The sequence below is a fragment of the Mercurialis annua genome, linkage group LG4, assembly GCF_937616625.2.
Source record: "Mercurialis annua linkage group LG4, ddMerAnnu1.2, whole genome shotgun sequence".
Lineage (NCBI taxonomy): Eukaryota > Viridiplantae > Streptophyta > Magnoliopsida > Malpighiales > Euphorbiaceae > Mercurialis > Mercurialis annua.
This window is the reverse complement of record NC_065573.1, coordinates 22,702,560-22,728,166: the sequence shown is the minus strand read 5'-3', so window position 1 is coordinate 22,728,166 and position 25,607 is coordinate 22,702,560. Positions and strand designations below refer to the sequence as shown.

The following is a 25,607-nucleotide window of genomic DNA, read 5'->3' as shown; positions in this document are numbered from 1 at the left end:
TTAATTAATTAGAAATCAAATTAAAATTAAAATTATATTATATTGATTAATATAATTATTATCATTTTAGTGTATAGTGTGATATTGGATATTTGGATACAATTAGTAAATGTCAATTTTTTATTTAAATTAAATATTAGTATTTATTAGCACATATACGTAAACCGAAAACTCACCCGAGAGTAGAAGTAGGGGAAAGAAAGTCAAAAGTAGCATACGTGGACTGTACACTTCTACAATGCTAGCTGACTTGGCTAAAAGCTTATGACATATGGAGGTTAAAAGGGCCACTTAAAAATTAGTACGCCTTTTTTTTTAAAGAACAATTAGTAGCCAAACCAGGGGTTTTTGACATATTTGTTCCCCCTATTAAGGGAAAATTTCTATTTTGTGCCTCAGGCCACAAAAATTCCATTTTTGTACATGAGGCACACCCAGCCCGCAATGGCTAATTACGGGCTGGGTACCAGCCCGCAATTAGCCATTGCGGACTGGTATTAACCAACTGATTAGGCCTTAATCAGCTGGTTAATACGAGCCCGCAATTGCTAATTGCGGGCTGGTCTCTCCCCATGATTGGGGAGAGAGTAGATACACTCTCTCCCCAATCATTGGGGAGAGATAATTAATTTTTTTATAAAATTATTCTTTTTAGAAAAATAATTAAATTATTGAATCAAAAATTTAAATTTTGCATGATTAATTTTTAAAATTCTAACAAATAATAATAATAGGAAAGAAATGACAATTAATAAAAAGGATGATTTTAAAATTACCATAAAAAAAAGATTGAAAAAGATAAGAAATAATACAATAAATCATCCTATCATAATTTACGCATCATATATATAAATTAAATATTTCTATAATTAAGTTGGAAATAAATATCACATTTGACATAAATTTGAAAAACTACCATTTTTAAGTCAATTGGCAATTAAAAATATTTATCAAAATTTCATTACCAAATGTTAAATAAAATAAATAAATGACATATCCTATTAAATTTTAATTAAGTTATTTAAATTAAAGTATAATTATATTTCTAAAATTACATATAAGATTTTAACCTTAATAATTCAAAAATTTATGAATTATTGCAGGATTAATGTTGGAAGCCTAACAAGTAATAATAATAATAGGAAAGAAATGACAATTAATAAAAGAGATGACTTTAAAATTGCCATAAATAAAAGAAAAAATTGAAAAAGGTAAGAAATAATACAATTAATCATTCCACCATAATTTACGCATCATATATATGTCCACATTTGTATTCCTCATAAAATTAGGAGAATAGTCAAATTAGGGAATACAAAGTTAAAATTAAAGTGGGCCAAAAATAGTAAATAAATATTATCATATAAATTTTAAATAAAGTAAGTGAAAAATAAAATAAGATTGAATAAAAAATTCAATTTTATTAAATATTAAAAAAGTCACCACTTTAATTCAATTAGCAAATTAAATTTAAAATATAATTATATTTTTAAAATTGTTTTATGCAATCTTATATATAAATTAAATATGGCTATAATTAATTTGGAAATAAATGTCATATTTGATTTAAATAATGATAAGTTAATTAACAATTAAAATTAATTATTAAAATGCTACACTCATAATTTATTTTTATTATAAAAATACTTATTAAAAAAATTATAATATAAACTTTAAAAAAAATATTAATTATCTCTCCTCAATGATTGGAGAGAGAGTGTATTTACTCTCTCCCCAATCATGGGAGAGACCAGCCCGCAATTAGCCATTGCGGGTTGGGTGTGCCTCAGGCACAAAAATAGAATTTTTGTGGCCTGAGGCACAAAATAGGAATTCTCCCTTGATAGGGGGAACAAATATGTCAAAAACCCCCAAACCAATGTTTTTATAATTAGGCGAGCTTCACCGAAGATTTATGAATCAACCAGAATAGCTTAAATATTTTAATTTTAATAATTTAAAATATATTATAAATAATAAAAAAAATTATGTGAAATATAATTATCAATGATTGATATTTAAAATTATATGGAATAATTACTCTGTATGAGGAAAAACAATGATTTTTTTTTCATTTTTTATGTAAACATGTTATATCAACACCACAATAATGAAACAAGTCCTGTGAGGGTTCGGCCAATAAAGCCTACTTCAGAATTCACCTCGAAGTCATTAGTAATGTGTATTGGCACAGCCAAATTTAAAGAGATTTACCTTCCTGAAAGTATGCTCATTCGCTCGACCAGATATTGACTGAATCCTTAAGGAATCGGCAACACATATAAACCGAACTCTAAAGATATAAATCTCGCTAAGAGGTCAAATCCAAAGTCAACCATAATGATATAATCACGGAGAGAATATAGAAGATGAGATATTCTGGATATATTAAAGATAGTATCCTGAACGAAATTAAAGGGTGATACAAGAAGACTTTCCTATTTAAAACTCTTTCCAAATAGGATTTGACCGAAGATCACGCTACAAAGTCAGGATCTACTTCCTACTTTGACTCTATCTTCTAACGAAATCAATTTCCTTCTATGACTCTATCAAGTTAGATCTCACTACTATAAAATGAGCTGAGGTATGCCTATAAACAGACACATCCAGTATTACTTCTCAAACTTAAAGTATAAACTGACTTAAATATCGGAGAGTCAATCGGACAACCACCTTCTGATTAGCCATTTACCTTGCGTTGCATATCATGACCGTCGATTGGAACGCACAATCCATCAATTGGCGCTGTTTGTGGGAAGAGTTTAATAAAACTTCATTGAAAGAGCTTTTCTGCGAATCAAATAAATTTATTGATCAGGATGAATTCTGACGGAACTAACTCTGCAACCCAATCGTTGGAGGGAACCAAGCATCCTGGCCTGAACCTATCACGAGTGGAAGAAATCAACGTGATAAACAACAAATATCACCCACAAATGAAATGCAAGACGAAAGAATTTGAACTGATAATGTTGTCGGCGGTGACCTTTAGCACGAAAGTTTTTGAAACACAAACAAGTACACAATGATGCGCTGGTGGTTACAATGATTTTAGACAATTGGAATATGAAACGAATTCTAATAGACGAAGAAAGTGCGATATATTTGATGACCAAAAAGGCTTACGAGTGCATAGGAAGGAAATCAACGAAATTAAACAAAGTCACAATCCTGTTGACAGGATTCAGAGGACCGCACATCTTTCTATTGGGAGCAAAATCTCTAATGGTAAAGATCGGAAAAGGAGAAAAGGATCAAAAATTGGCAATACAATTCAACATAGTAAATGTCGATCTTTCGTATGACGCCATCCTGGAAGACCTGTTCTCCATGATTCGGCAGCTGTAAACCAGCGTAAGAGCACTCACCATAAAAATACCAACAAGCAAAGAAATCATCACTTTACGAGGAGATAAGGAGATCGCCCGACAATGCTACGAAAAATCAATAGCCGAATCGTTTATAAATTTTGCAATCGAGAAAATGTTAAAACATGACATTGGAGAAAAAAACTACAAACCTAAAAGCCCCAATGCTGAAGTTGAAACTGGATGAAGAAAAGACAGTGGAGCTAGGGGCCAAAATAGCCCCTAAAATCAAAAAATAAATTATTGCTATCCTGAAGAAAAACACAGAGATATTCGCCTCAAAAGCCTCATAAATAATTGGGCGCAACTATCACCCATGAACTTAACGTGTACGAAAATGTGGTGCCAATCAGGCAGAAAAAAGGAAGTTCTTCGTAGAAAAACAAAAAATATTTGCTAACGAAGTAGAAAAATTGATGAACCGTCAAGCAACTCTCCGGCAGATGGTAAATTACAGTAACAAGTATACAATGAGGTCAAGCAACTTTTCAGTAAAAGAGGACATAGGCAGCAGATGTTTTAATTTTGTATTCATTAACAAGAACAATGCTGTCATCGTCGAATTTATACTACCTACCTTGACCATGCTGCATACACATTAACAAAATAAAATATTTGTAGATAATTATTGCATGTGATATATATTAACCATATCAATACAAATCAGAAAATCCTTACCAATATTGACAGTCAAACAAATCAACAATCATCCTATCAATCATCTCCTACAATCAAGGAAAATTAATCATGTTCATATTACAAATATAGGAAATTTATATTAGTGTACCATTGTAATTATATCAATTATTCTTGCTATACTTAACATTGTAATCCTATAAATATGTACCTCATTCAACAGTAAATAAAAACAATTTCAAAAACATTCAACAACCTTGTCTTATATGGTATCACAGCGCCATCAACGATCCGCAACAAACAACCTCCGACCAAAACGCTTCACCTTCAAGCGCACCAACCCACCCTTGCCTCAACCCCGTTCCACCATGACAAACACTGTGCAAGAAACTCTGATTCCCAACCCACATGAAACCACAAAACCCTTAACTGCTCTCAACCTAAGCCATGTCATTAAGTTGACACCACTTAACTATTCCTCGTGGCATTTTCAGTTAACAAATATACTTTTCGGGCTCAGCTTACTCGGTTTCCTGGATGGATCCGAGTCTCCACCACCTGCCACCGTCCTTGACTCTGAGACAAATGAAAAACCCAATCCCGCCTACTTGACTTGGCTCAAGCAAGACGGACTGATTCTTGGTGCCTTAATGGGTACTATCTCTTCTGCCCTCCAATCCTTAATTGTAAGGGCTAAAACCACTAAGGAGGCTTGGGACATCCTTGCCCATACTTACGCAAACTCCTCGCGTGCGCATATTATGCAACTTAAAGACAAATTTGACTCCATTGTTAAATCAACGGATCAAACCATCTCGGACTATATGCACTCGATTAAAGCGTGTGTAGACCAACTCGCCCTTATGGGCAAAGTCCTTGATCCCGAAGATATTATCTCCAAGGTCTTAAAGGGCCTTAACTATGAGCTCTATAAACCCGTCATCAATGCCATTAGAGCTCGTGATACAACCATTAGTTTTGAAGCATTACATGAAAAACTACTTCAACACGAACTGATTGTCAAACACCAAGAAACCACCAATCATTTCACCCCATCTGCGAATCCTGCAGCCAGAATAACCAGCACCACCATCGTAGTTATTCCCGCCACCAACCCAACTCTCCTTACCCACAAACCACCACCCACAACCATCCAAATCCCCGACCCTTCCAAGGGCGATGTCAGTGGTGCCGTCAAACAGGCCATGTCATTGCCAATTGCCCCTTATTCAGGAAACTTTTTCCAACCATTGTCTTCCCGGCGCCACCATCTACTCGCTATAATCAACCACCACCTCAGGCCCACTCGGCCACCTATGGAGCACCTCCACCGAACCCAAACTTCCTGCTTGACAGCGGCACTACCAATCATATCACCCACGATCTGGACACTTTAGCTTTTCATTCTCCTTATACCGGACTGGACGATCTCATTATCGGAGACGGTTCAACTCTCCCGATTGAAAATATAGGTTCTTTTACTCTCCAATCTCTTCAATTCAATAATGTGTTGCATGTTCCAACCATCTCACGCAATATTCTGTCAATTTCGCAATTATGTAAAGATAATAAAAAATTTATACTTTTCTCACCTGATTTGTTTTGTTTAAAGGCAATATCATCGGGGAGAATTCTGCTCCAGGGCCGAGTTAAGCAAGGAATTTACGAGTGGTGTCCTCAACAACCAATTGCTCAAACCGTTGTCAAAGGAACCGCTCCAATATCTTGGCATCATAAGTTAGGCCACCCATCTTATGATGTAATTAAGATTATTAATAAAAATTTATCTTCACCAATATTGGATTATGAACACTGTCATTCTTGTTGTGTTGCTAAGAGCAAAAAACTCCCTTTTTCTAATTCTTCGCTAACGTCAAATGCACCACTTGATCTTTTGTTCTCGGACTTATGGACCAGCCCGGTCTTATCTCGAGATCACTACAAATACTATATCGTATTCGTAGACCACTTTAGTAAATATATTTGGTTATATCCATTAAAACGCAAATCCGACACCACGACAATATTTATTCAATTTAAGGCATTAGTGGAAAAATATTTCCAAAAACCGATTCGACATTTTTTTTCCGATAATGGAGGTGAATATATTAAATTAAATAAAACACTTCTTGAAAATGGAATATCCCACTCTACATCACCACCTCATACTCCTGAACACAATGGATATGCCGAAAGGCGTCACCGTCACATTGTGGAAACCGGTCTAGCTCTCCTAAACCACGCAGGTCTTCCGACCACTTATTGGCCATTTGCATTTAGTACAGCAACGTATCTTATAAACCGACTCCCTACCAAAACCTTAAATGGTAACTCACCATATTCTGTAATACATAATAAACAACCCAATTACACAAAACTCCATAATTTTGGATGTCTTTGTTACCCTTGGTTAAGACCGTATACTAAGAATAAATTAGAAGACCGCTCTATTTCATGCATTTTCGTTGGCTATTCCACCACTCAAAGCGCATACCATTGTCTTGACCCAAAAACTTATCGCATTTACACTTCAAGACATGTAAAATTTGTCGATGACGAGTACCCATTTCGTAAATCATCAGTACCACCATCATCCCCTTCGCCTCACACTAATCCAAATGATTGGTGCACCATGTCCATACCCATTCTTACTAACGCAAACCCTGCACCTCCCTCGACCCCATCTGTCAATGATCAACCTCACACCAAACCACCCATTACAATTGTTTACTCTCGTCGAAATCCTTCTCCCAACCAACAAGCTACATCCAACCCCTCTTCGCCCTCGGATCCGAACCTATTAGACCCCACCTCTACCACAGCTACTCCATCTTCCTCCGCTGACGCCACCTCTATCCATCAACAGCCCATCCAAACCTGCCATCTACCCAAGTCCACTGCTCCGCCACCTGCCAAAACAGTCACTACTCGCCTCAACAACAACATTCGTAAACCCAACCCAAAATACGCTAAAGTTGCTACCCTTAACCCGTCTCCTAACAATTTGCCCAACACCGTAAAACAGGCTCTAATACTTCCCCAATGGCGTAATGCAATGCACGACGAGTACCAAGCACTTGAGCAAAACCACACATGGACCCTCGTTCCTCGCTCTCAATCACAAAATGTCATTGGCTGCAAATGGGTATTTCGTAACAAATATAACCCGGATGGCACCCTAAAACAACACAAGGCCCGACTTGTTGCTAAGGGTTTCCATCAACGACCGGGTATCGATTATACTGAGACATTTAGTCCTGCTATAAAACCAACTACTGTTCGTCTTATTTTATCTCTAGCTGTTACAAAGTCATGGCCTCTTCGTCAATTGGATGTCAACAATGCCTTTCTCCAAGGCAATTTGACCGATAATGTCTTCATGATTCAACCACCCGGCTTTGTTGATCAAACAAAACCCGACTATGTTTGTAAACTTCATAAAGCAATCTATGGACTAAAACAAGCTCCTCGAGCTTGGTACACAGAATTAAAAACCCATCTACTTACCCAAGGTTTTAAACAATCTATTTCAGATTCATCTTTATTCATTTTACAAACCAAAAACACTTGTATTTATATGCTAGTTTACGTTGATGATATTATCATCACTGGACCAAATCTAACACACCTACAAACGTTTATTCAGCATTATCTAAGCGATTTTCCTTAAAAGATCTTGGACCACTGTCGTACTTTCTAGGCTTAGAAGTTATACCAAATGAACTCGGCCTACACCTAAACCAATCTAAATACGTTCACGATCTCCTCACCAAATACACCATGATTGAAGCCAAACCAAATACTACACCTATGGCTACCTCTCCATCACTGCTTCGCGAAGACCATCTACCCATTCACGACCAATCAACTTATCGCGCCATAGTCGGAAGCTTACAATATCTATCTCTAACTAGGCTCGACATTGCCTTTGCTCTAAACCGCTTAGCTCAATTTCTTCATCACCCCACAACTACTCATTGGGCCGCTTTGAAACGTCTACTTCGCTACTTGCAAGGGACTCAAACCTTCGGCATCCAACTGCATCGTAATTCACCACTTTGTCTTCATGCATTTTGTGACGCTGATCACGCAGGCGACAAAGACAACTACATCTCCACAACAGGCTACATCATTTACCTCGGTCGCAATCCTATTTCCTGGTCCTCCAAAAAACAAAGGGGTATAGCACTCTCCACGACCGAAGCTGAATTCCGAGCTGTCGCTTCCGTTACAACTGAAACACTTTGGCTCTGCAACCTACTCACCGAGCTTCACATCATCGTCAGCAAATCACCAGCCATTTACTGTGACAACATTTCAGCTACGCTTTATGCCAAGAACCCAGTCTTTCACTCCAGAATGAAACACATGGCTCTCTCCTTCCACTTCGTCAAAGAACAACTTCAAATCGGCCAAATTCGCATTCAACATGTCTCCAACAAAGATCAACTGGCTGACATTCTCACCAAACCGCTGCACAAGACTTCATATCATGAGTTACGAACCAAGATTGGACTCACGCATCGGACGTCCATCTTGCGGGGGCGTATTAACCATATCAATACAAATCAGAAAATCCTTACCAATATTGACAGTCAAACAAATCAACAATCATCCTATCAATCATCTCCTACAATCAAGGAAAATTAATCATGTTCATATTACAAATATAGGAAATTTATATTAGTGTATCATTGTAATTATATCAATTATTTTTGCTATACTTAACATTGTAATCCTATAAATATGTGCCTCATTCAACAGTAAATAAAAACAATTTCAAAAACATTCAGCAACCTTGTCTTATAATATATACTAAAGATATCTGCGCAAACTCTCATCAAAGTAAAAGAATATGAGAAAAAAACAGCACTTACATCAATAAGTGCAGTATAGTGACCACCTCCCATGCATCCATAATGGTTAATTATTGCATACAGCTCGTAATGATAAGAAACTTGTCCATCCTCCTCGCGAGAAATGTAATTTGAAAGATCAAAATCCCGTACTGGGCACACGATCACAATCATACAAATCCATAATTCTCACAAACAGGTAAGCAAGCACAAAATACACACATATGTGTTTGCCCTGTTTCAGCGCACGCAAATAGCTTAAAATTTAAACATTCATACACAGAAAGATCGGTAAACATAATTCTGCAGCCATTATTGAAACTTAAATCTGAGTTCGATTAGATTGTTTTTAATTTATTCAGCTCATATTCGTGTTTGTTCATTTAACAACTCGTGTTCGTTCGTTTAACAACTCGTGTTCGTTCGTTTAACAACTCGTGTTCGTTCGTTTATCCGCTAAACGAGCTCGCTCGCAAACAAGCTCGTTTAATACTTATCGAGCTCGTTCGCGAGCTTGTTCGAGAACGAGCTCGTTTAGTACTTATCGAGCTCGTTCGTGAGGACGTTCGCGAACTTGTTCGTTTAGCGGTTAAACGAACGAACACGAGCTAAACACGAACCGAACATGGAGTTTTGAAAAATCCAAGCATCTCAGAGACAAAAATATATGTTAATACAAAAATGGGTTCATAAACGAACCGAACGTGAACACACTCCGTTCAAAGTTCGATTGAACATGAACCGAATATGAACACTTTATTTGCTAAACGAGCCGAATATGAACACTCTAAACCTCGGCTCGGCTCGATTCATTTACATCCCTACATTTGGGATCGCAAAGGCAGAGGTGGTGATCGTGAACCAACTCGCATGGCAGCTTGAGGTCACCTTCCTTTTGTATTTTTTCACATTGTAGAGAACTATTCTGAGGCTTCCTCTATCAAAAATAAGAAAATCTTTGCCTTTCTTTTCAGTTTAATTTATAATTCAAATTCAGTTTAGAAAATTAAAAGGAAATTACTATATAAATACCGTTTGCATGAGGCATTCTTTAGTGCTTGCTTCATATTGAATTATGTATCTAATTTTCCCTCATTAATTTATCGAGATAGACATTAACTAATAAAATATCTGTTATCCTAAAACCAACATTATGGCAAGAACTGATTGGCACAAACATGAATATTCCAAAAGAAAACAAAGAGAAAGTTTCAAGTGATGGCATTGTTTGAAATACAGTACAAATTATGATTTACAAGTTGTTTCCAATCAACTCAATTTCCATTGCAAATCCATAATTCGATGATACATCATAGGAAAGACAAGACAAGGTACCAATTCTCAAACATGTAAATTGATCTAGCTTGGAACACCCGCAGTTCGTCGGCGTCGGATAATAGCTATTTTCCAATAAGAATGTCAATGTAATAATGAAAATAGCAAAGAATGTCAATGTAATAATGAAAAGAGCAAAGTCTCGTTACGGTTCATGAACTTGTGTGTTAGAGTCAATTGACTCACATTTAATTATTTTAATCAATTCTATCTATTTTTAGGTCAATTAATTCCCAAATTGTACAAAATAAATGCATTTAATGAGCACGATGATTAGCCTAAAAATAAAAAATATTGTCCCTAATTGACTTAAAAATAGGTGATACCTTGACGAAAGTGAATTTCACTTTTTATTTTCTTTGTTTACTTTGACACACCGAGAAAAATCATAGCAAGACAAAATTTAAGAATACGAAGGGTGCACAAGATTTTAAGATAGAAATAAAGTAAAGTAACAACGTACACATCAACATCAATCCGAACTTCTCGTAGTGTATGTAGAAACATCAATTATTTCTGAATAGCTGAATACAATGCAAATTATGCTTTTCAATGCTTCTTCCAATCCACTCAATGTGGATTAAAAACACACAATTTGATGATACATTAGTGTGGGGGGGGGGGGGGGGGGGGGGGAGTGATTAAATCTCAAACATGTAAATGAATCTAGTTTGTAACACCTGTAGTTCGGCGTCGGAAAATTTCAATTCCCAAATAATCCAGCTGACCTTGAACAGCAACATGAGGCTTCCCAACTTTCACACGCACAGCGGAAATTTGTGGAAACTTTGTCAGAGTGGTGGAAGCAATTCGTTGAGCTACCGACTCGAGTAGATTACAGGGCGTGCCCTCAACAAATTCCTTAACTATTCTGTTGTACAACAAAGTAAACAATCAAAAACCTAAAGAACAGTTCAATAGGCCGGAAGACTAATAGGTATTTCCCAATGTCAACGTAATAATGAAAATGGTTCAAGAAGTCGGAAGATGGCAGTAATGATGAATTTCGAATAAGCAAAACAAAAACACTAGAACAGACCAGATACTATCATAAAATTCGGATAATCATAAACTCTTAACAGTAGATTCAATGATGAATTGCTCACCGGTAAATTTCAGTATAGCTGATAGTATCTGACAGCTGATCAGAATTACCAGCTGACCCGAGATCCATCCAGGCATCTACATCAACAACGAATTTCTGACCTAAAGTCCGTTCTTCAGGTTTCACCCCATGGAAGCCATGGAACTTCAGTCCTCTTAGTATGAGTTTGTCTCCACTCAATATCTGATCATTTTCCATTGTAAATCCTGATCAAACAACAATGTGATTAGAAAGGATTTGGATCCCCTCAAGTTAAATGAACGACATGTCACTTTATCACAGGTAAAATTTCTTTATCTCAGTTCTCATCCTTGCATTTTATTTCTTTAAACTGATCAAACATCAAACACTATGATTATCCGCGAATGCAGCAAGACTATCACTTTCAATACCAAGAACCTCTTTCAATGAAAAGCTCAATCAACAGACAATAATGAAGTAGTCAAATTCCAGATTACTAATGAAAATAAACTCATAAACTTTAACAAAGATTAGAAAGGATTTGGATCCCCTCAAGTTAAATGAACGACATGTCACTTTATCACAGGTAAAATTTCTTTATCTCAGTTCTCATCCTTGCATTTTATTTCTTTAAACTGATCAAACATCAAACACTATGATTATCCGCGAATGCAGCAAGACTATCACTTTCAATACCAAGAACCTCTTTCAATGAAAAGCTCAATCAACAGACAATAATGAAGTCGTCAAATTCCAGATTACTAATGAAAATAAACTCATAAACTTTAACAAAGATTAATAAAACAAATAGAAATTCAAACATACAACACCGGGACTTATCTTCTACTCTATTCAAATTCCAATGACAACAAAATCAGCTTTCTCTTATAAAAATATCTAATTACTCACCAAATGTTCCATTTTTATCTTTAAAAGTTCATAGAACAAGTTTCAATATTTAAAAGTTAATTTATAACAAACCAAGAGAACCCAAAAAATCCCTTTACTCAAATGAACATTTAAAACATTTAAAAAGCAGTAAGAGAACTAATAAAAAATAAAAAAATAAATACAGACTAACCTGTAAACAGATAAAAAGAATTGGCTTCTAATTTGTAACTTTGTCAGCAGCTGCTTCACTTTTACTGCTCTTTATATTGAAATTGGCTCCAGTAGAGGGAGGCCAGTTCTTGGTCAGTTCCCCTCTGTAACCTGTCGTTCTATTTGCTTCTGTGTAGTAAATTTAAAACAACAATAAGAATTCTAAAAAGCAACTCTTAACTAACAACATAATGGAATTTGAAAATAGCAATAAATATACAAAACATAATTAATAAACCACACATTATGCATACAACGACACTATGCATACAACTGCAAACCATGTATACTCAAATATCATAACCAATTCTAACAACTTCAAATTGATATCAATTTTACTTCAGTAAAGTCTCCAGCCAAAAAGTCTCCGAACATTGAATGCTTCTGATGAAGAAGATAAAAAACACTGAGAACCCATATCTTGCATGGTCTTGATGAGGCTAAATTATACTACCGACTTATATTTACTAATCAATAATCATCACCACCTATGTATTGTCTGCCTGTATATGCACATCATCATGTATATTTACATAACATCAATTATGATAAAAGTGAACAAAGAGATAACAGCTTGAGAAACAAAGATTCCAAAGCCCTTTACAGAAAGAACAATTCAAGAATGGAATTGGTTTTTAGTGGGACGATGACGTAAAATTTTAATAAAGAACGATGGATTGCAGAGCAAAAATGGTAAAGGAGACATTTATATAAAATGAAAAAGAAGCTAAAAGACTTATCCAGATTTTCTTTACACTTCATATGGCACATATAATACATGCATGGGGACATTAAGATAGGCAAAATCAAATAAAGCATCAGTTAGTCTCTCCTTATTGATAAGAAGTCATTAAGTGCATTGCCAATTTGTGATAGTTTCGTTAAGTTATCACAGTACTTTAATGAAAAGAAATAGTTCCCTTTCTGTCAATTTTACTTCAGTAAAGTCTCCAGCCAAAAAGTTCAGTCAAGTTTCAATTCCGGCTATAAATGTACTAATCAAGCAGAAGGACACGAGCAAGTTTAATAACCAATTTCAATTACGAGTAACCAATTTCAATTATCAGTAACTAATTTCAATTGTGAGTAACCAATTTCAAATTTTCATTAAAAAAAAAGAACAAACCAGAGAGTATAATCAAGTCATATTATCAATGAAAACAAAAAAAAAGACATTTATGAGCATGTTTATGATATCAAATATCACATCATCAGTACAATTTTCAATAAAATTTCTCCATCAGTCACAAACCAACAAGATAAGGAAATCTGAGTAAAAGAATCAACATATAGGCACTTCCTTACCTGAGAAAGAGCAGCGGCGGTGTAAGTGGGGCGCCGGCGAGACTGAAGAAGTGGAGGGACACGAGCAGCAGGATTAGAGAAGCGGCGATGGAAGTAGAGCGCCGGCGAGACTGAAGCAGCGGAGGGAAATGAGGAGCGGAGGGATACGAGCAGCAGGATTAGAGCAGCGACAGTGGAAGTGGAGCGCCGGCGAGACTGAAGCGAGCAGAGGGACACGAGCAGCGGAGGGAAAGGATTAGAGCATCGACGGTGGTTGAGCAGCAAAGGTGGAGGAGGAGCGACGGTGGAGGAGGAGCGACGGTGGTGCCGGAGTAGTGGCAACGGCGATGACCAATCGAGGTGCAGAGGAGAGAACGATAACGTTTATTTTGAGGAAATTACACTCTATGTCTCATTTTTCCTAAAAATATACATTAGTGACTCACAAAAATAATATATGCAGAAATCTCTCAATTTTTTTTTGGCAAAGTAGCAGTTGTATTAATATCGGAAAATAGAAGTACATAATGATTGTTAGTCAGAGCGAGATAATAAAGATTACAATAATTACTCCTAAAAAGGAGGCTTTAAGGACTTTTTAGCCACTTCATGGGCCATCCAATTACACATTCGCTTAACATAAGCAAAGTCGCAAGATATGAACGACGATGATAAGCGAACGGTATCAAAGATTATGACTTCTATTGTTGACGGAATATCCTTCTTGCCTTGAGCTGCAGAGATCACATTTAAGCAATCACCTTCAATAATAATATTCCTTAGACCAAGTTCAGAAGCAATCATAATGGCATGCCGCATCCCCAGTGCCTCCGCAATTTCAGGAGATACTATTCCTGGAAAACGATGAGAGCAAGAATAAGTGATGTACCCTGAAGAATTTGAACAAACCAAACCAACAGCTGCAATACGGTTACTAATACTTAAGGCCGCATCAAAATTTATTTTGATCATTCCCGGCGGTGGAGGCCTCCACCGCTGAACCTGTCGAGTTGATCCGTTAACTATAGCCGAACCTTGATTATTCAGCACATGAGCAGATGAAAATTCATGTAATTGTGCCAATGCTCTGGAATTCACTTCTGAGACTGTCCATTCGGAATTGTTAAAACACTTATCATTTCTTGCAATCCAGATTCTCCAACAAATTACTGCCATCAAATTACGTTGAAAAGGAGTGGTAAGACCGTCAAAAACTTTTACCCACCAGACATTAAATGGAATTTGACCAAAGCAATCTGAACGCAACATTAACTCAGAATGGAACCATATACTTTTTGCCAAAAAACATGAATAAAAAAGATGTTCAACTGATTCTTCAAATAGACCACAGATACGACAAGTCGAGGGAATTGAAGGACATCGAACTTGAAGATTCATACCCACTGGAATTCTGTTTAACAATAATTTCCATATAAAGATGCGAATTTTCGGGGGGACTTTAAGACCCCAAACACGGGACCAAAAATTTTCAGCAATAGACGAGAGATTAGTGGTAGAACTATGACCATTCACACTAGTAGATAACAATAGTTGAGAGGCTATATGGTACCCTGATTTGACCGAATAACGACCATTTTTAGTAAAGGACCATATTAATTTATCATTCAGAGATGGGTCAATACTCAAAGGAAGAGACATAATAACTTGAACATCAGAGTCTTGAAATAATTGGGAGAGTAAGGTAAAATTCCAATGGGGCGGATTGGGTAGTATAAGCTCACTTACTTGAGAAATATTAAACAAGACATCTGACCTGGGATTAGCCATGAATGGAAAAGTAGTTGGGAGCCATGGATCCTTCAAACAGTTGATCATAGAACCATTTCCGACTTGCCAACGTATACCTCTAAGTAACACCTCTCTTCCTTTAAGAAAACCTTGCCATGCCCAACTAGACTTATACGGTTTACGGGCTTCCAAAAAGGAACAATGTGGAAAATACTTCCCCTTAAAAATCTTATAAAATAACCCATCAGAAGGTTGACTCAACCGCCATCCTTGTTTAGCCAAAAGAGCTAAATTAAATGATTCCATATCACGAAAACCTAATCCTCCATCTTGTTTAGAAGCACATAAATTACGCCAACTAACCCAATGAATGCCAGATTCAGAATGATGTTGGTTCCACCAAAAGCGTGCCATCATGCCGTTCAACTCGTCACATAAACTCTTAGGAAGCTTAAAACACGACATAAGAAATACCGGAAGGGATTGTATAACTGATTTGATTAAAACTTCCTTACCACCCGGGGATAGGAATTTTTCTTTCCAGCCAAAAAGACGTGATGAAACTCTTAATTTAATTTCAGCAAACGTTTCTGTTTTCGACCTATTTATCACAGCTGGAAGGCCAAGGTATCGGTCTTGTGCTCCTATGTTGGAAATTCCCAATATTTGAGCTAGGTAAGGTCGTAGCCACTGAGGTGTATTTATACTGAACATGACACAAGATTTATCCAAATTTATCTGTTGTCCACTGGCATGACAATAACATTCTAGCAAAGTGAGGATCTTATCACATTCATCCACCGTTGCTTGTGAAAAGAGAATTGAATCATCTGCAAACAAAAGATGAGTAACTGTAGGACAATATCTCCCAATTTTGATGCCCAATAGACTCTGATGTTCATTTTCTTTGTCTAAAAGGTAGGAGAAGCCTTCTGCAACAATTAAGAATAAGAAAGGAGACAATGGATCACCCTGCCTAATACCACGGGTAGGGTTAATAACATGGGTAGGCTCTCCATTTACCATAACTGTATAGGTAACAGTTGACACACACTCCATAATCCAAGAGATCCAAAGTGGGTGGAAACCCAGAACAGTCATCATATGTTCCAAAAACATCCATTCAACCCGATCATATGCTTTACTTAAATCAAGTTTAATAGCCATGAATTGTTTATCTCCTGATCTCTTGTTCTTCATGTAGTGGATCAATTCATGAGCTATCAAAATATTATCAGAAATGAGACGTTCTTGAATAAAGGCACTTTGTGCCGAACTGATAATATGTGGCATAACTTGTTGAAGCCTTGAAGTCATCACTTTTGAGATAATTTTATAAAAGACCGTACACAAGCTTATTGGCCTTAAGTCTTTAACAGTACGCACGTTTTGAATTTTTGGAATTAAAACAATACGTGTCTGGTTAAAATTGCCCAAAAGTTTTCCAGACCTATGTAAGATTAAAATCATAATTTAAATATTAGTAATAAAATAAAAGATACAACTATCTTTATAGTTTTAATAATGACTTGTCTGAGCAAATAACTTTTAAGAGCATAAGCATGAAAAAGCATCAAAAAACTAATTCTTAATAATTTATATGAGAGAGTAAAAAGAATTATAGTTAAATATATTTAAATTGTTATTTTTGTTTTTATAAGACAATCAAACAGTGCAAATACAAAAATGAGTTCTTCAAATGAGGCAGAAAATGAAGATTTTGACCATAGTGTAAGTTTAGTTTATTATAGTTGAGTATTAGTAATAGCATATATTTGGTAAAACTGATAATCTGAACAAAGTACAAATTTTGCTATCATAGATGCTCAATAATAGATGTGTACTATTGTAAAGGTGTAATATTTATAAGATACATAGATTTAAAAATAAAATTAGACCTGTACCAATATAGAAGAGTTGGAAGTGAAATAATATACGGATATTTGACTAATAGAGTTTTATATCAATAAATCAATAAAACATGTTATTACTATGCCAATTGAGAAAGGTACCTTTTATGTATAAAGTATGTTTAAACATTAGACAGATGAACCGTTAAGATCAACTATATATATTAAAAGTAAGATTGTGAAAATTATATTAGAGTATTATATATAGAGGGCAATAACAGCAAAATAATGATAAATTTTCTAGACCAAAGATTGAAAACATGGAACAAATTGAGAGTTACAAAAATTAAGGACTCGTAGGTTAAGTTAGAAAGATGTTCAACGATCCAAAAACTTACTTTTAATGAAAAAGTCACTAAAACTTAAATTTATTACCTAAACTATATAGATTGAGTGATTAACAAAATAAGATATAAAGAAAATAAAGACAGAGGCAAATTTAAAGGAAAATAAATTTTACGAGCAGGAAGAGTGGAGTACCTGAAGAAGTCACGGACATTTAATATTATATCCTTCTTAATTAAATCCCAATATGTCTGAAAAAATTGTGCAGTCATACCATCATCTCCTGGTGAACCTGTCGGGTTGATATCAAAAACCGCTTTCTTAATTTCCAAATCTGTCACATTTGATATGAGAACAGAATTCATAGTAGAAGTCACCCGACAACGAAGACCATTTGTTACTGTATGGAATTGTGATGGAGAACAAGATGAAAAAATGGATATAAAATAATTTTCAATTACTTTCTGCATTTGTTGTGGATCAGAGGTCCATATACCATTCTCATCTTCTATTCCTTTTAAACGATTATTAATCGACCGTTGCCTCGAACATGCATGAAAATATGCAGTGTTAGTATCACTTGCTCTTCTTCCTTAGTTGGATTCATAAACCAAAACTGATTTCAGCAAATAACCACCACGACTACCATCAACAGTCACCTCCTTCATCATCTTCACCACCATCGCCAGCATAGTCGATCCACAACCTAACCCGCCGACAACAACGAAGGGTCTCCATTTTCTCCACCACCACCGCCGACAACATAAAAATATACATTAGAACACTACTGGTATCAAAATATAAATTGATGGCTGTTTCTTTTGAATTATTCAAATTCTTAGGTCTCTAGTTATTGATAATTTGAAGAACTTGGCAAGTCGGCTTTTCTTTTTAATTCATGATTCTGCAGATGCCTTTGAATCTGGGTTCTGTATCTTTTATGGGGTAGATGTGGTTTTTTAATTAATGTACCAAAAGTTTTCAGGGCCAATTTCAATTTTGGTTATAAACTGATTCATGTTCTTTGGATATTATAGTTGATATAAATTGAAGAAATTGGAAGTTAAAAACAAGAAAGCTTTAGAACAAATAGTAATTAATCTTTAACAAGGAAGTTAAAAACAATCAGTACCTGCTTTTCTTTGGATATTAAAGTTGACATAAAATAGAAAAATTGGAAAAATTATGTTTTGATTGGCATTTGTTAATTGGATGTTGCAGTGATGTGGATGCGGCAATATTAAATGTATTTTCCCCATTCTATTGCCTACGTTTTTTCCACAATGTCTGTCTTGAGTTTTATGAGATACCACTTATTCATAGCAAATTTCGTCATGTTATTTTAGAGGGACCGATTCATGTTCGATTTAATTTTATGCTTTCAATAGTAGATTTGCAAATCATGCTTTTCAATTGTTAAAAAGTCGGTTTAGATGATTGGCAGAGATTTTACTGATGAATTGAATTCATCTTTCGTATGTAGCGATGAATTAAGTCGTTTGTTGAGTTTTATTTTTCACTTTTAACTGACTTTTAGTTATATTGATTTTAATATTATTTTATCATATGTTTAATTAACCATAAATCAACTTATTGTCAACTTCAGATTTTTAAATATATAAAATACCATTATTTAAAACTTATTTGGTGCTCGACCTCTCTACACACGGATTTTTAGATATAAGCAATTTTTTTTTCAAGAAAAATAATTATTATTACCATATATCCATCATTTTTGGAATTCATATTAACCACCCCCTCCGGTAAAAAAAAATAATATTAACCCCCCCCCCCCCCCCCCTTAATAGTAAGATAAATTATTTTATACAAAAGAAAAAGATTTAATTTATTGATAATAAACTTCAAATAAAATAAATAGCAACTGAAAATCAACCGTATATCAACCAATTGACTTTTTTTTGCGACATTGTTCAAAACTACTATTACCATTGTCCTTTTTTAAGTTTGACAAGCGTCGATTTTGACTGTATTAATGAGTTATATATAATATGTTAAAACTTTTATTTTATAATTTGGCCAAGTTTTAAAGATTAATCAAATGTCAACCGAGAATCAACTAAATGTCAACTGAAAATCAACCAAATGTCAACTGAATATTAACTAAATGTCAACCAAAAATCAAACAAATATAAACTAAAGATCAACCGAATGTCCCAAAACTGAACAATTTTTGAAGGAAAAAATCAAACTAAGTTAAAGGAGTTCGATTGTTGGTTTAATCAAACAGAGTTAAATTGCAAATACAAAGTTGGATACATACCTTGATGGCTCTTTTGTTATCAAGTTTTATGAGAAAAGCTGCAATTTGAGGTTTTGGGTTCTCTGTAAGGGTATTTCTATTCTCGGGATCAACCTCTAATTCTGTCAATAATAAGAAAAATTAATAGAGAGAAGAGAAAAGGAATTGTTATTTCTAAAACATCGGGTATATGTTTGATTCATGGTATGAAATAGACATGAAATAATAAAATATCTATTTGTTTAAGAGGAATTTTTATTTCACAAAATCACGGAATGATACAATGGCTATGGTGTATGCTTCAAATGTTAATATTTGCTTTGTTGGTATATTATTTTGGTTTGTTTACCTAATGAAAAATTTGATTTGTTAACCTGATAAAACTACATGGAGGAAATGAACATTAAATAAATTTGAAATCAACTAGAAATAAACTTAACGTAAACTATCTTAAAAATAAAATAATTTTAAAATATATAGTGCATACATTTGCTATTTTATAATAAGAATTCTTTATTATGTATAAACCAAAAATTAAATTTAAGTATAGTCGATGCAATCTGAAAAGTAACTCGATGTAAACAAAAATTGATAAAATTTTGTTATTAGTTCAGTTAATAATTAATCATGTATTTGGATATTTAATTTATACTTAATACATATTGTTTTATGAATATACCGAGTACACATTAAGTTTATTTTATATTTACTTTTCAGCATGCTATCAATTAAATTTTCACTTAATCAATTTATTTCTGATGTTATAAATATATAATTTGAATAAAGGACTATATACATTTATTTGACATTTGATTGACATTCGGTTGATTTTCAAATGATATTTGATTGATTTTCGGTTGACATTTAGTTGTTCTTCAGTTGACATTTATTTTATTTTCGTTTGAAATTTGATAAATATTTAAAATTTGGCCAAATTATAAAAGAATAGTATCAACATATTAAATAAAATTTATTAAAATAGTTGAAATCAACACGTTTCAATATATTTGGTTGATTTTCAGTTGATATTTAGTTAATTTTAAATTTATTAATCAGTTATAAATGTTAAATACTCTTCCTATTTTGAAATAGTTATAGCTTTAGAATTTTTGTGTTGATTTTGAAATACTTGTCAATTTAAAATTTCAAGAATTCATTTATAACTATTTTTGATTTAAATATTTTCTTATTATTATTTATATAAAAATCATTACAAATCATGTTTGACAAATTGTAGAACCTAGTTCTACGTACCACTTTTTCATTTTAAGTTCTATAAATTGTAGTTTTGACTTCTTTCCCTGGAGGTTGATCAACGAACCTATCAAATTCGATAATCTTGTTTTAATTATGATCATCGATCTATAGCATAATAATAGATACATTGAATAGTAAATCATCAAAACAAAAGATCACTTTGCAATGCGTAGTTGGAGAGGTAACAATTTCTTCTTAATCAGGGCTACGAACAACTCTGTATTTCTCTTATGAAGTAAAAACTATAAATTCTTTATGTTCCTCTTCACTCTTCGTGGCGTACTTCGGCCATTCGGTTTTGTTAACGACTTAAAGTAGGCTGTCATTCTGCAAAATACAAAAATCAACTACTAATAGCCAATTCAATATGTATTCCAGCTCTAAATCATACATATACTGCTTTCCTACTACCTTCAATTTTGAGCAAGTCACCATACAAATCAATATCTCATGCCACCCCAAACATTATATGTAGAATCAATCACCAGCAATATATCTCATCAATGCATAAATAATACTACAAAAGTAAAGGCAATTTTTCACTTAATTACAAAAACATTTGATCTAAATTGAATAACACAGACAAGGTTTCGTTCTTTCTGTTATAAATCAAAATCATTCATGTCAGTTTAAATTAGGTGAATTAAGACTCGCTAAATTGGAATACTAATAATAATTACTCATAAAACCAAAGAATCAAGCTTTTACTTCAAAATTAATCAAAAATCAAAACCTAAAAAATGAAAATTCACCAAAACTCAATTGCTAAAAACTTAATTGAATACAAATTTGTAAGTAAATTAGACATTAATCAAGAACAGATATGCAATTAGAAATACCTGTTTTTGTCATCAACTTCATTTATGTTTTCTCTCTCTCGCATTTGCAGGTTCGACAACCACCGCCTGTAGAAGTCGACGACCACCGTCGGATGACTACCATCGGCTATAACACTCTCTGCTGAGCCATCTCGACAACTGTGTCATATCTTAAAGAAAGAAGGAATGAAATGATTATGCAGTAGCGTTGTTGTTGGGAAAGAGGGGCATACTTGTCCTATTTTATACACATCTATAGTAAGAACAATTTTAACCTGCAACTGTATCGGCAAATATAAATGCATTCTATTATCATGTGCATAAATTTAATTCAAGATTTGTATATATTTTTATATCAAATATTAAAACTAACATATTTCACTTCTAAAATTAGAAATAAAATTTAAAAGAATTAGAGCGCATATAAATATCAATAAAAAAATTGTTCTACAAAATTATTGGAACAAATAATACTTCCCTGTAGAAGGCCCTCGCCCAAATCATATTTAAGCATCCGAAATGGGCATCTCAAAGACAACTCTCAAACTCTAATTGCTAAAAATTTAAGTTTATGATTGGTTTCATCAACTGCTGTCACTTGTTTAATGTCAGTGATGAACATAACATCAAAAAATTCATAATCATTTCAACCATTTTTCAGGCAAGTTCATATATAATGAATATCATTCTAAGCATGTACAGTAAATGCAGAGTTAACTCTATCATCGAATGATGTACCTAAAAATAAAAGACCAAGTGAAGTCGTTTGAAGAATCCGCGAGTCGAAATGTATCAAACTTCCTTCATCAATTGTAAAAACTATCCAATTTAAACTCTATACATTTCGAGCAAAAGGGAACAATCCCCTTCTGACAAAAAAATGCTGAGAAAATGATCGTCGTTCTTTCTGAACTATATTTTATATATATATTGCAAGGCAGAATTACTTTTGAAAAAAAAAATGAAATTCTGCCATTCATCAAAACCTTCCAAAAAACTGTACAGCGGATCAAATACCTTTTCCGCAATGTGTTTTCACTAATTTCAACCTCATGCCTCCGGCAGATGGTAAATTACAGTAACAAGTATACAATGAGGTCAAGCAACTCTTCGGTAAAAGAGGACATAAGCAGCAGATGTTTTAATTCTGTCTTCATTAACAGGAATAACGCTGTCATCGTCGAATTCATACCACCTACCTTGACCATGCTGCATACACATTAACAAAATAAAATATTTGTAAATAATTATTGCATGTGATATATACTAAAGACATCTGCACAAACTCTCATCAAAGTAAAAGAATATGAGAAAAAAAACAGCAGTTACATCAATAAATGCAGTATAATGACCACCTCCCATGCATCCATAATGGTTAATTATTGCATACAGCTCGTAAAACCTGTCCATCCTCCTCGCGAGAAATGTAATTTGAAATATCAAAATCACGTATTGGGAAATCGACATGAGTTTCGAGCTTATTCTTATTAAATCGACTGTATGAGAACCTCTTTAAGTGAACAGCCAATATTTGATGACCAAAAAGGCTTATGAGTGCATAGGAAGGAAATCAACAAAATTAAACAAAGTCACAATCCTGTTGACAGGATTCAGAGGACCGCACATCTTTCTATTGAGAGCAAAATTTCTAATGGTAAAGATCGGAAAAGGAGAAAGGGATCAAAAATTGGCAATATTATTCAACATAGTAAATGTCGATCTTTCGTATGACGCCATCCCGGGGAGACTTGTTCTCCATGATTCGGCAGCTGTAACCAGCATAAAAGCACTCACCATAAAAATACCAACAAGCAAAGAAATCATCACTTTACGAGGAAATCAGGAGATCGCCCGACAATGCTACAAATAGCCGAATCGTTTATAAATTTTACAATCGAGAAAATGTTAAAACATGACATTGGAGAAAAAAGACTACAAACTTAAGAGCCCAATGCTGAAGTTGAAGCTGGATGAAGAAAAGAAAGTGGAGCTAAGGGCCAAAATAGCCCTTAAAATCAAAAAATAAATTATTGCTACCCTGAAGAAAAACACAGAGACATTCGCCTCAAAAGCCTCATAAATAATTGAGTGCAACTATCACCCATGAACTTAACGTGTACGAAAATGTGACGCTAGTCAGGCAGAAAAAAAAATTCTTCGTAGAAAAACAAAAAATATTTGCTGACGAAGTAGAAAAATTGATGAAAGCTGGATTTATTAAGGAAGTTCATTACCCTGAATGGGTCGCCGATATATTAATTGTGAAAAAAACAAACGGGAAAAATCGAATGTGTGCAGATTACACCTATTTGAATAAAGCATGTACAAAGGGTAGCTACCCGCTACCGGACATAAATCAACTAGTCGACTCAACGGCGGGACACCCTATGCTAAGCCTCGCTGACGCATCACATGGTTATCATCACATACTTATGAAGGATGAAGATAAAGTAAAAACGTCATTCATTACTGACGGGGTAACATATTACTATAATACAATGCCCTTCAGTTTGAAAAACGCCGAAACCACATACCAGAGGCTCGTGAACTTCATGTTTAATGATGAGATTGGAAAGAGAGTTCAAGTATATGGAGACGACTTGATGCCGTTATGAATCGAAGAATGAAAATTCTTGGGACTCATGATATCCTAAAGAGGAATTGAGGCAAACGCAGAGGCGATAATGGACATGACACCTCCGAAGAATAAAAATAAAATTCAGAAACAAGTCTCGTTTTTGTATTTCCAGCCTCGTTTAAACTCAAAATTAGGCCCTGTTTTATTTTTATAATATCTCAGACCTATACTAGTTAGCATTAGCTTGCCATTGCAGATCTTGTGGACTTCCACATCATCATAGGCTTCAAAGCCTAAGCCTGCTGGACAAGCAACTTCCAAACTAGATTTTGTTCGTTTAAACTCGGAATTTAACCTGGTTTAGCCCATCAGACTTGTATTGAACAGAGGAAGAACTTATATGTTCTGCCTGGATCCTGAATCTGACTGCATAGAAAAACAGATAATAGACAACTGTCAGACACTCTAAAACTTTAAGGTTTAAAAGTATTTCTAACCTATATGTATATCACCTGCAAAGAGTATATTTATATTGTTTATCGCTTTCCAAGTATGTCCAGATCCACTATTTAACAGGCTTAATCAGAAAATCATGTTAATTAGCTTTAAATCAAACAAATCACTTATAAATTTTACAACTACCATGAAAATTTAACTAGAGGTTGTATAGACTTTCAAAATGACATAACTAAAAACAATCTCACATATACACCAAATTTAAAATTTGTGCATGCAAAATGAAATTTTTTACAGATCTGCTCCTCCTCCTTTTTTCGGGAAAAATTAAAAAAAAATATTTTTAATAAAAATTTATCAGGTTTTGGTAGCGGATTCATAAACGAAAAAGTACAATGGTGATTCGAAAGTTTTTTAAATAAAAAAATTTACAACGATTACTTTTTAGGATTTATTTGAATAGTTTTAAAGTTGAAGGATTTGTTTATATTTTTACAAATAGAAAAAAAGTATAATATAACCTTTCTAATTTTTTTTATATTTGCATCCTTTAATTAATTAAATTGTCAAAAGATTAAATCTTGGGATACAATTGAAAACAAAAAATCAAAAAAAAGGTACATATGAACTTTTTCCTAGGTCAGG

The 25,607-nt window shown here is 34.2% G+C and overlaps 2 protein-coding genes across 2 annotated transcripts; both read right to left on the bottom strand.

Annotated features, from left to right (window-relative positions):
* Nucleotides 1–10,670: 10,670 nt before the first annotated feature.
* LOC126676532 (dihydroneopterin aldolase 2-like) lies at nucleotides 10,671–14,026 on the bottom strand. Its single transcript, XM_050370753.2, has 4 exons — nucleotides 13,671–14,026; nucleotides 12,346–12,494; nucleotides 11,305–11,509; nucleotides 10,671–11,069 (listed from the first exon to the last, which is right to left on the bottom strand). Exons 3-4 carry the CDS (start codon nucleotides 11,499–11,501, stop codon nucleotides 10,865–10,867), a joined length of 402 nt encoding a protein of 133 aa, XP_050226710.1. The 5' UTR covers nucleotides 11,502–11,509; nucleotides 12,346–12,494; nucleotides 13,671–14,026; the 3' UTR covers nucleotides 10,671–10,864.
* On the bottom strand, nucleotides 11,646–18,331 carry LOC130015415 (uncharacterized). Its single transcript, XM_056105511.1, has 9 exons — nucleotides 18,253–18,331; nucleotides 17,789–18,185; nucleotides 14,256–16,848; nucleotides 13,584–13,865; nucleotides 12,899–12,963; nucleotides 12,604–12,638; nucleotides 12,385–12,494; nucleotides 11,917–11,967; nucleotides 11,646–11,702 (listed from the first exon to the last, which is right to left on the bottom strand). The coding sequence occupies exons 1-9, from the start codon at nucleotides 18,329–18,331 to the stop codon at nucleotides 11,646–11,648; spliced, it is 3,669 nt and encodes a 1,222-aa protein (XP_055961486.1).
* Between the last annotated feature and the right edge of the window lie 7,276 nt (nucleotides 18,332–25,607).

Excerpts from the sequence above, each read along its gene's own strand:
- LOC130015415 (XM_056105511.1), bottom strand. The coding sequence starts at position 18,331 with ATGGAGACCCTTCGTTGTTGTCGGCGGGTTAGGTTGTGGATCGACTAT. Across the intron at positions 18,186-18,252 it reads TGGTGAAGATGATGAAGGAG|GAAGAAGAGCAAGTGATACT; the intron begins GTGACTGTTGAT and ends AATCCAACTAAG. Across the intron at positions 11,968-12,384 it reads GTGAAGCAGCTGCTGACAAA|GTTCTTGGTATTGAAAGTGA; the intron begins GTTACAAATTAG and ends TCATTGAAAGAG.
- LOC126676532 (XM_050370753.2), bottom strand. The coding sequence starts at position 11,501 with ATGGAAAATGATCAGATATTGAGTGGAGACAAACTCATACTAAGAGGA. Across the intron at positions 11,070-11,304 it reads AGCTATACTGAAATTTACCG|AATAGTTAAGGAATTTGTTG; the intron begins GTGAGCAATTCA and ends GTTGTACAACAG.